The sequence below is a fragment of the Panthera onca genome, chromosome B4 (genome assembly GCF_046562875.1).
Source record: "Panthera onca isolate mPanOnc1 chromosome B4, mPanOnc1 haplotype 2, whole genome shotgun sequence".
In the NCBI taxonomy this organism is placed as follows: domain Eukaryota; kingdom Metazoa; phylum Chordata; class Mammalia; order Carnivora; family Felidae; genus Panthera; species Panthera onca.
Genome location: NC_138345.1, coordinates 78,070,556 through 78,081,134, shown reverse-complemented (window position 1 = coordinate 78,081,134; position 10,579 = coordinate 78,070,556). Strand labels below are relative to the sequence as shown.

The following is a 10,579-nucleotide window of genomic DNA, read 5'->3' as shown; positions in this document are numbered from 1 at the left end:
CCTTCCCATCCACCCCCATCCTCCACCAAACACGATCCCTGGGTTAATTTTTAGCATCGCAGCTCGTACATTAGTCACTCCCTGTCACCCACCTACACGGCAGGAGGCTGCTGTGCTGGTGCCGTCATCCCATCATCTGTGAGGTGGGATCCAGCCCCGCTCTGGGCACCCCCTCAGCCTCCTCCAGGAGCCCCTTCAGCCTGGGTGAGGGGTACCGACATCACCCCCAAGACTAGCCGCAGGGGAGGAGGGGAGGAACAGGCTGGTCAGAGAGAGGCTGGGTGTCCCTGCTAGGAGGCAAAAGCCGGGGAGGCCCCTGCAGACCCCGCCCCCAGTAAGGTGCTAGCCTCTGCCCAGGCAGCTGGTCTCCTGGCAGTCCCAGGCTCTGGGAACAAAGGTATGAGAGGGCCCCTCCCTTAGACCTGAGCCTCTAAGAGCTGCTGTTTGTCATGGCTGCAGAGCAGCTGTTCAAACAGGGAGCTTAGGGAGGCTCCATTTGCTTAATCAAATGTCTTCCCTTCCCCGGAACGAGGGTGGCCAGGTGCAGGGACCCTGGCTGGAGCCGACACCCAGCCCCAAAGGGACAGCAGGAGAGGGGCTCACAGTTGCCAGCATCAGCTGGAGCAGAGGTAGGGCCTCCTCACCACCCCTACCCCAGGGCTGAGAGCTGGGGAGGTGGCCAGTCAACCCTCTGCTGGCCTGGCCCCAAGGAAGCATTCCTGTTTATTGAGCACCTGCTGTGTACCACAGCAGTGTTAGGCCCTGGAGGCACAATGTCAACAGGGCTGAGTTTCCTGCCTTAGGAAGGCAAAAGATCTATACAAAGGAAGTCAGTATAATCACCAATGGGGCGTTAAGTGTCGTAAAGAAAAGAAAATTAAATAAATAAATAAATAACTAGAGGGCTCAAGATAAAGAATAATGAGAACAGGAGAACTACTGATCTGATCTGGGAAAGCTGAGGAAGTGTTTAAGCTGAAGTCACTATGGAGGAATCAGTCTTGTAAAGAAGAGTGTCCAGGCAGAGAGCACAGCATAGGCAAAGGGCAGAGACAGGAAAGAGTTGAGCATATTTGAGGATTAGGACTAGGAAGAACAGTGTGGCTTAAGCATGAGAAATGACATGGAAGGAGAAACAATTTGAGCTTGAAGAGAGAGATAGGGACCTGACCCCCGAGGGCCTCCTACAAGGCATCCCAATACAATTGCAGAGGTTGTGCACTGCACAAAGTCTCCCAGTTGCCAAATTCTGGGACCTGCGTGGCTGCTGTCAACTCAGAGGAAGGGATGCCTTGTTGTAATTTGTCTGCCCAGAGGGACAACATGTTATGGATAAGCATAGGAAGTAGTTTGGAATTTATTCTTTTATTCCAGGGGAAGCCATGATGGATTTTAAGTGAGAAGGGTTGTGATCCGATTTCCTTTTTGGAAAGATCACCCTAATACTAGGTGAAGGGATGGTCCAGGGGCAAGAGAGGAAGCAGGGAGCGCATTCAAGTGCAGTGGGGCAGGAGGGGGAGGGTAGGAGGTGGCCTGGCCCGGGGAGGGTGCCACTTAGACCTCGTAAAGCCACCCCTTGCGTGCTGGTTACTGCCAGGGAGGAACACTGGCATGGAGCCTCAAGTCTCAGGCCTAGCTCTGCTACTTACTCTCTGACCCTAGACAGGTCACTTGCCCTGGGTCACTTCAAAGAAAGGTGGCGTCCACCTCTTGGAGATGCTGTGAGCACACACTATAGTTCTTGAGCTAGCATCTACTATGAGCTAGTATCAGGCATGAAATAAAGCAGCAGAGGAGACAGGAAAGGTCCCTGGGCTCTGCTACAAGGAGTGTGTGTCGTAATAGAGAGGGGAGCCAGGCAAACACCAAAATCCCCCAAAGTCAAGACAGTTGTGGCTGGTCAGGAGTAGTATGACAGAAAAAGCCAGTGGAAGGTGTGACTGCATTTTGGACTGGGTGAGGAGGCCTTTGGGAGGCAGAGCGGAGTACTGAAGGGGCTGATTAGGAGAAGAGTGAATGCAGAGGCCTCCAGTGGATGGGGTCTGAAACATACCAGGTACAGCAAGGGAGCCAGAGCAGAAAGCGAGAAGGGAGACAAAATGAGGCAGGCAAGGGTCAGAGAACCCAGCACAGGAGTTAGAATCTTCTTGTAGGAATGCTGGGGAACGGCTGAGGAGTCCTAGAACAATGGAGTAGTCCCTGGTTAGGCCTGTCACAGGTTGGGTGGCTGGTTGCTAAGGTCTCTAAGGGAGACCCAGGCCCTGAGGGTTCCAGGCACCGGTTATTTATTTGCACAGGGATAGTTAAGGACTTTAGACAAGCCTTGGGCACCACCTGTTGTGGGTATTTGGGAAGGGAGGCTCCAGATACATTTAAACAAGAGGCCCAAGTTCTGAAGAGGGTGTGGGGCCTCTAGTTCAGGTTCATACATGTAAGTTAAAATCCACCAGACTGTTTCCCTGGCTGCAGGCTCCAAGCAAATAAGATGTAAAATATAGTGTGTGTGTGTGTGTGTGTGTGTGTGTGTGTGTGTGTGTGTTGGGGGAGGTGTTGGGGGGCAGGGTGTGTGTTTGAGTCAGAGCATGCGGGACCCCAATCCTGCCCCCCACCAGGCAGTCACCACGCTGACACAGATGCAAAAAACCATCAATTTTATACAGTTTGTGGTTCAGAAGCAACAATATGCAAAATGCTGGAACAGTCTGTGCTGCCCCCACCCAGCTGGACATGCCCATTCCTGTCCCCCAAGGGTTAGAGAACCCAGGACCCCTGCCCGGCAGGACCCAACTTAGTTATAGGCCCCTGGGAGGGGGCCAAGCCCTTAGGGGTCAAGGCCGGGAAGGAGGGGGACCAGCACCTTTGGCTGGTTAACTGGAACTCTGTATGTGTGTGGAGGGTGGGCGAGCGACCGGCCATCGGCCATTGCGGCCCCAGGCCAAGGGTGAGGAGCAAGTAAAGCTGAGGAGAGGGCTTCGTGGGACAGGGTTCCTCCCCTCCAGGGGAGTTGTTTCCCTGGACACCCCACAAGGCACTACTGACCCAGATGTAGGATGGACGCCCCCAAACCTCTCCCAACCCAAGCTCGCCTGGTTCTCCCTGCCCCGCCTCCCACTGTGGTTTAGGGGAGGAGGAGTAAAGGGTACTGGGGCCTGGGGTCAGCGGTCCGCAGAGGCAGCCAGGCACCGGCAGGCCAGCTGGGGCCGGCAAGGACCCTCTCCCGCTGCTGCGCTGGGCTCCTGGGGTCCCCTCGGACCCGGCCTCCCGCCCCTTCCCCCCGCCCCCTTTTTGCACTGGCTGGAACGAATAAATAAATAAATACCTCCCCCGCCCACCCCGCCCCTACAGCTGGCTCTCCTCCTCCTCCAGGGAGCGATTGAGTCCGGGGATGAACTTGAGCAGCCGCCGGCGGAAGCTGCGGTACTTGGCTTTGCGGAGGCCGGGGCCGCACAGGGCCTGCTCGCGGGCCTCAGTCCAGAGCGCGCCCGGCGCCCCGCCGCCGCCGCCGCCGCCCCCGCCGCCCCCGGGGCCCGCGCACCGCACGCTGGCGCTGCGGCTCAGCGCGGCCCGGGGCGCGGACGCCAGAGCCTCGGCGGGGCCCCGGCCCGGCGCGCGGGTGGGGGGCGGCGGCGGCGGCGGCGGGGCGGGTGGCTCGGCGCCCCCGAAGAAGCACGTGTGGTAGACGGCGTCGTCCGCGTCGCGCCCCGCCCGCCGCGCGCCCCCGCGGGGACCCCCGGGCGCGGCCAGCAGGGGGCCGAAGGGCAGCGAGCCCGGGAGCAGGCCCGCGCCGTACAGGCAGGAGCGCACCGACTCCAATGTATCATAAATGCTCGGGTCCTTCACCACCAGGCCTGCAGGGGCAGAAGACACGAGGAAGGGTTGTCAGAGGGCATGGAGAGGGGACCTCAGCTCCTTCCTGCTGACCATCCGTGTGGCCCCTGGCCTAAGCCCCGCTTCCCTCCTCTGTATAACAGGGATTATACACTCGAGTCCTTATGAGGACCACTGTGACACAAGAGCCCCGGAAGGCATTTGAAACGAGCTCACTGAGCCTCGCTGTTCCTATCGGTAAAATGGAGAAGATACTAACGCTCGCCTTCAGAAAGCTATTGGGAGAAGGAACTAAAAATGTGTGTGCAGCGGCCCAGGGCAATATTGTACCCATAGCAGTAGCTCAACAAATTTTTCTTCACTTTGGAGAGGGAAGTAACCCACGAGTGCTGAGGGGGGAGCATGCATAGGGACATCAGTAGGGGTGAAAGAGACCCTTTGCACCCCCAATCTACTCACCGTGCACCAGCCGCTGCTCTTGCACCATTAGGGACCTGTATTCTCCCCACTTCTCATACAGGGTTTGCTGCAAGAGACACCCCCCGCCTCACTGTCAGGAGCTAAGCAAGAAACAAGCAGGAGGTGGGTATAGACGGAGGGATCAGGCAGTGCACAGAAGAAATCTGAAGGTTAAAAGCATATTCGGACAGGTAAATGAGCCCCTAAAAGAAGAGTGAGGGCCAGAGGGGCAGGAACTTGGAAGAAGAGGGTGGAGGCTGGACGTTATCTGGGCTGCCCTACCTTTAGGTACTGCAGACGTGCCTCCAATTCAGCCTTCCGGATTGACGTCCCATACAGAGTTTCCAGCCTGAGGAGGTTGGGGAATTAAAGGCTAAGTGAGCCCACAGGGTGTGGACACACTGAGAGAAGCTGGGCTCAGGAACCCTCAGGATGACAGCGTCCAGACATACCTGAGAACATTGCCAGACGCCTTAATGATGTCAACAATCTCTCGATGCCGGATACCTTCCACGTTCAGGCCATTAACGCTGGCGATGGTGTCCCCTGCCAGGCAGAGAGGGGGTGAGCTTGTGTTCCACGGGGCAGGATGGAAGAATTGCAGCCCCCTACCCTAGCCAGGAAGGGTAGGGGTAATACACAGAACGCTCCTGAATTCCCTCCTGCCACTCCTGATGGCTGTGTGGAAACCTTGTCCTGGCCCAGCGCCCCAGCATAGGGCCCTCATAGACCCAACACCTCCACTCCCCCCTCAGGAAACTGTCCCCAAAGGCTGAGCCCTCTCAGCAACCCTGGGTTGCCTGCCCCCAGAGTTGGTTGTTTCTGTCTGGCCCACAGGCTATCATGAGACCCAGCCGAGACAGGAAGGGGTCAGGGTGAGTAGCACCACGCTGAGAGCTAACAGTGGCCCCAGGCATGAGAGGCCTCAGCTTCTGACACCCTGTGCCGCTGCGGAACCTTCTGACTTCAGACAGGGCAAGCCACATTCTCTACGGGTCCATTTCCCATCTATAAAAAGGGCGTGTGATCCCTACTGTGGCTACTTCAGGGATCAGGAGGGAGAGTGAATATGAAACTATTTTGCAAAGTTGCAACATACCACTTGGCTACCGGGGGCTGCTGGTAAGTGGGCAAGGAGGTGAGGGCTTAGGGAAGAAAGTGGTGCTAGAAGGGGGCTTAGCTCTTGCAGTCTCAATCCCCTTCCTGGGGTCTGGGGACTCTAGATTTGGCTAATCCCAAGGGCCCCCAGTGGAGGCATCATTTCCTTGTTAGAGGACGTCACGCAGGTACCCCAGAGTTGGGCCGGGTCGGCACAGGAGAGGCCCTGATGTCCAGTATCCGAGCAGATCTAAGGGAATGTCGCCCCCTCCCCGGCTCCTGCACAGGCTGGGTTGCCAGACGGCCAGGAGACAAAACAGCAGCAGCGACATCTGCCATTTAACAGGTCCTGGCTCTGTGCCTAGGGAACCCCTAGGCATGTTAGTGCCCCCATTTCACAGATGGGACTGCTCCATGTCACGCAGTCAATGGCAAGTTTGCCTGGATCCCAAGCCCGCACTCTATCCATTCTTCTTGGCCTTCTCAAAACAGGAGGAAGAAAGGAAATGGGTTTCAGAAGCGATTTCTCACCCCCTCTGCTTGGGAGCAAGGTCCTACCCTCTTCCCAGGGCCCTGTGTCCCAGGCTCGGGCCTCACCTGGTGTGAGCCCAGCCAGCTGGGCAGGGCTGGAGTCATGAACCCGGCAGACAAAGGTCACCATCTCCACTCGCTGCTCCTCCCGGTGGTGAAGGCCGTAAGTCTGTAACAGACAAGGGGCCCATAAGCCAGGGGTGTGGCAGGGCCCCGCCATCTGTCAGAGTGGCCTTCCAACCCTGCGCTCCCTCTGTGCCCAGCTTCTCCCACCTGGATCTCAAAGCCGAAGGTCTGGTTCTCCTCCTTCTCCAAAGTCAGCACTTTCCTGCAAAGGGACACAGGGGCCATCTCATCAAGACAGTCAGGACTAAGAGGAGCTTGGAGGTCCCACAGCGTGGTCTTTCGCTGATGCTGGAGGTCTGCTCCAGAACATCCAGGCAGGGCTCACCGTCTCCAGCGCCAATTCAACTCTCTTGGCGGATTGTCGGAATGCCCGTCCTGATCCCCGGCTGACCTCCGCCCCACGGAGCCGCGGAGACTCAATCTCGCCTCCAGTGGAGGCAGGCTCTGGAATGGCTGGCCCCTGGAGGGAATGGGCTTCCCGAGTTTTTCAGCCACACCTCCAGCTTTCTAGTGAGCCCGAGAGACTAGCCGACTAGCCGAGGCCCCACATTCGGCCCCAGCCCTGAGCCTCTGGGCTCCACAGCCTTGGGGAGAGGGCTGGCCCCACCCCCAGAGGCCAGTCACGAGGCTCGACCACAGCTGCTCCTCCCATCTGCGACGGGCCAGCCCACCAGATGTGAGGCTGCTGGGGGGGGGGGGGGGGAGGGGAGCCTCGAGGCCGCCCCTTCCCGCACTGAAGGCCTGCCCACTGGACACAATGGTCTGGAGCGCCTCCAGATCCCCGCCTGCTGGGGGAGCCCAGAGTTTCCTCTGCCCACCCCCACCCCCTTCCTTCCCGCCCGGCCAGGGGCAGAGTGAAAGCAGCCTCCAAAGGCCCCTTCAAGTCTCGGCCGCTGAAAGGCCCTGGAGACCCAGGCCTGCAGTGCCCAGCCTGACCCAGATGCCCCCCAAATGCTGCACAGCAACTCCGGGCCCTGACTCCTCCCCACTGTAAACGCAGGCCTTTCCCCCCTCTGTGTGAGCTGGGGCGGGGAATAGGGTGACCCAAGTGCTGTGTTACCCCAGCGCGCTCTCGGGGTTTTCTGCAAGTGTTGGCGAACTTTTTCTGTAAAGGGCCAGAGAGTAAATATTTTGGGCTTTCTTTGTGGACTCCATTCGGCCTCTGTCATACATTGTTCTGTTTTTATTTTTACAACCCTTTAGAAATATAAAAACAACTCTTAGCTCAAGGGCCAAACAGGCCAATCCCGGCTGGCAGGATGCAGTCAGCTGATCTATTTTAGAAGCCAGGCCCAAGTCTGCATGGGCCAGGGCCAGGGCCAGCACGAGGCCCGAGGTCAGGGCCTACTTCTTCCCCTCACCTCTGATGCTTCCTAAGAGGGCCGCCACAGGCTGGGACCAGCATAGGACTGGACTTCTGCAGGCAGGGCAGCCAGACTCAAGCAGCTGGACCCAGCTGGGCTGTGGTCTGGGCCCCCGGGGCTTGCTGGGGCTGGGAGAACTCAGGGGAGCCCGAAGGCTTCTGCTTCCTCCACCTCCCAGATCCAGATCTCCCCAGGGAGGGCTAACTGGCAGGGACTGCGGGTGGCATGAGGAACACCTGATGACTCAAAAGTCCCTACCTCCTTTCTCTGCCACCCCCTTAGCACAGCCCACACCCCCACCTGCCCCTCACTCCTAGCAAGGGAGCCGTGCAGAAAGGGTGGGAGAGTGACACCCCCTGGGCTGACAGCGGTGTCGTGCTGCCCCCCCCACCCCCATCCCCACCCCAGCACCTCACACTTTTGGACCAGGGCAGGGGCTGGGGTGCTGGTGACTCACCTCTGCTGTTCGGGACTCTGGCTGAGATTCTTCCAGCGGAATCCTGAGCCCTGCGGGGGAAGACAGAGGAAGGAGCAGGTGAGAGGGGAACTGTTCTTGAGCAGGTACTGAGAATCCTATTCTGGGAGGTCCCTCCCCTGGGCTCCAGCCCTGGACCGTGCACCTCACTTCCTGCTGCCTGCCTGTCGGGTCCCAGTTCCACACCTGCTTTGCTGCCAGTGTAACTGCCCAGTACCACTCCAGCATCACTCCACAGTTCTCCCTAAGGCTCTACCCCATAACTGAGACTGGGGACACCACAGTCCTACCAGTTTCCAGATGCACGACGCTTAATGGTTCTGTGCTAGCTCCCAGGTTGGGAGGCAAGGGGGACTCTTAATCTGGATCGAATAGTCTCTGTCCTCAGGGCGTATGTCTGCAGGGCTCAGGCCTCCCAAACCCAGCAAGTTGAGGCAGGGGCTCTTTCCAGAGGTTCCCCAAGAAGGGCTGGGGTCTCCTGGGCTTGCCTGTCAAGGTACTCCAGAGACCCATGCCAGTCGGGCATGTCCTCCTAATTTCTCAGCCACCGACAGTGACTTGGGGGAGCTGCGGTCAGAGCCCCAAGCGTGGAGGGGCAGGCAATCCCAGCCTGAACATGGAAAGGCAGGGGACAGTGGGGCCAACTCTCCTCCCCCAAAGTACAGGCTGTTTCAGGGAGCAACTGTGGATCCCAGCTGTAGGTGGCCAGCGACACCCACCTCCACCTGTGTCTCTCGACATTGCCATATATTTTGTTGCTCTCTGGGACAAAAGCAAAAAACACAGATCTCAAACTTGTCCTTAAGTCTCACTATACTTAGGAGAGAGATTAGGAGGTTTTGTTTGGTTGGCTGGGGGTGGGTGGGGGGGTGGTGACAGGGGATGTCAGAGCTGAGGGTTCCTGCCTCCCTAGGGCCCTTGAGAAACTAGTCTCTCTCCCTCCCTAAATTATTGGTCTTTGGGAGAAGCCATCCCAGGCCAGCCCTTGTCCCGTGTGCCCTCAACAGCCCAGGGCCTTCCTGGTCTGTGCCCTAGTTAACCCTCCCCCCAGGCTGCTCCAAGGCTAGGAAGTGAAGTGAGCCCTCTTTTCTCCAGAACCAAAGACCAGCCTCAGGGGTGAGGGGAGTTCCCAAATGGGCCAGGGTGGAAGGACTGGGCAGCATAGAGAGACCCCTTTGTCTTTCAACCCGATTTTCATAAAATGCAAATTCTCAACAAGCTGTTCATTGTGTGTGGTGGGGGGAAGCCAAGGGCCAGGGGAGGGGGGAACTGAGCAGGGAAGGCCACCCCCCCCCCCCTCCTTAACCTGGGTCTTCTGTCCCCCTTTCTGAGCGCTCAGGTCCCCCCAGGCCAGAGGAAGAGCCTCGCGGAGGGGGAGACTCAGAGGGCGGGCGCGGCTCGCATCCTTCCTGCCCCGCGGGCGCCCTGCGACCCCTCCCACCGCGTCCGGTCCCAGCGAAGTCCCCGGAGCGGTAGCCTCGCGCCCCGCACCTCCGACGCAGGGCCAGGCGGCAGGCCCGGAGCCTAGCAATCCGGGCGTCCCCTCGGAAGGGTGAGCTCTCGGGAGTCCGCGGCGCTACACACTTTCTCGTCCACCCGCCTCTTCCCCCCCCCCTCCCCCCCCGGGGCTCTCGGACCCTCAACTCGTCCGGGAGAGCGGCGGGACCCCAGCTCTAGGCCTTCGCGTTCCAAATAGAGAAGCCCAGGCTGGGGGCCTGGGGGCCTAGAGACACCTGAGCGGGGGGGGGGGGGGGGGGGGGGAGTAGGGGGCGGGGCACAGGGGTGCTTAGGGCAGCTGGAGCGAGTAGGAGAAGGGGGTGTTGGGGAGGAGTCGGGAAGGAGAGGAGCGAGACGCGACGGCGTCGCGTGGGGAGTGGGGAGCCGCCGAGATTGGGGGCGGCGTGGAGGCGGGGGCCGCGGCGCGGGGAGGCTTGCGCCTTTGGAGGAGGGGGCCCGGGAGACTGGCCGAAGGACAGCAGGTTCTGAAATGTGTTGGTGGGAAAGAGCGGGCTGGGGGGGGGGGGCGGGGAAAGTGGGGGACCCGGTGGCCCCCGAGGAATATATTGTGGGGTCAGCGGGCATAGATGCGGGATGTTGAGGGGCTGAGCAGGTCTCGGGGCAGGGAGGGACACCGGAGGGTAGCTAGAGCTGGGGGGCCACGGGAATTGGGGGGTGGGGACGCACCTTTCGGCGGGGCAGGGTGCCCCCGGACACGGCGAGCGCGCGATACAGCTCGGCCGGGTGATAGTCCTCCAGCGCCGCGTACAGCTCGTCCCCGGGGGCTCCGGGGCTGGCGGCTGCAGCACGGGGACCGGAGGCCGGGGTCGGGGCCGGAGCGGCGGGAGCGACTTCCGAGTCGGGAGCCCTGGCGGCGGGGTCCGGGGCGGCCGCCGCCTCCTCCTTCTGCTGCAGCTTCCTGAGTCGGCGTAGGGTCATGGCTCCTGCGCCCGGCGACCCTCGGTGGCGGCGCTCGCTCCGCGCGGCGGGAATACCAGCGGCTCGGAGATGCCAGCCGGGCGGGCGGCAGGTCGCTTCCCTTTATAGGATCGGCGAGCTGGGCGGGCTGGGGGGCGGGCTGGGGGGCGGGCGGGGAGCGGCCTCGGGTGGCTTCGCCCCTGGAGCGGCAGGCCCCGCCCCCAGGGGGGGCCTGGAGCCCCGCCCACAGCGTCCGACACCCTGCCAGGCTGGGGAAAGTCTT

General features: G+C 60.3%; 1 protein-coding gene across 2 annotated transcripts; it reads right to left on the bottom strand.

Annotated features, from left to right (window-relative positions):
- Positions 1–2,634: 2,634 nt before the first annotated feature.
- TAMALIN (trafficking regulator and scaffold protein tamalin) lies at positions 2,635–10,425 on the bottom strand. 2 transcript variants are annotated; one of them, XM_078449848.2, is made up of 8 exons: positions 10,066–10,425; positions 7,864–7,913; positions 6,190–6,244; positions 5,983–6,085; positions 4,740–4,833; positions 4,570–4,636; positions 4,288–4,354; positions 2,635–3,848 (listed from the first exon to the last, which is right to left on the bottom strand). In XM_078449848.2, exons 1-8 carry the CDS (start codon positions 10,315–10,317, stop codon positions 3,340–3,342), a joined length of 1,197 nt encoding a protein of 398 aa, XP_078305974.1. In that variant the 5' UTR covers positions 10,318–10,425; the 3' UTR covers positions 2,635–3,339. The 2 variants fall into 2 exon arrangements, with proteins under 2 accessions (XP_078305974.1, XP_060513539.1); XM_060657556.3 differs by lacking the exons at positions 7,864–7,913; positions 10,066–10,425 and adding an exon at positions 6,368–7,749.
- Positions 10,426–10,579: the final 154 nt, after the last annotated feature.

Coding starts and splice junctions, on each gene's coding strand:
- TAMALIN (XM_078449848.2), bottom strand. CDS start 10,317: ATGACCCTACGCCGACTCAGGAAGCTGCAGCAGAAGGAGGAGGCGGCG. Junction 6,086..6,189: donor CCTTCGGCTTTGAGATCCAG/GTGGGAGAAGCT, acceptor TGTCTGTTACAG/ACTTACGGCCTTCACCACCG. Junction 4,355..4,569: donor CACGTCTGCAGTACCTAAAG/GTAGGGCAGCCC, acceptor TGTCTCTTGCAG/CAAACCCTGTATGAGAAGTG.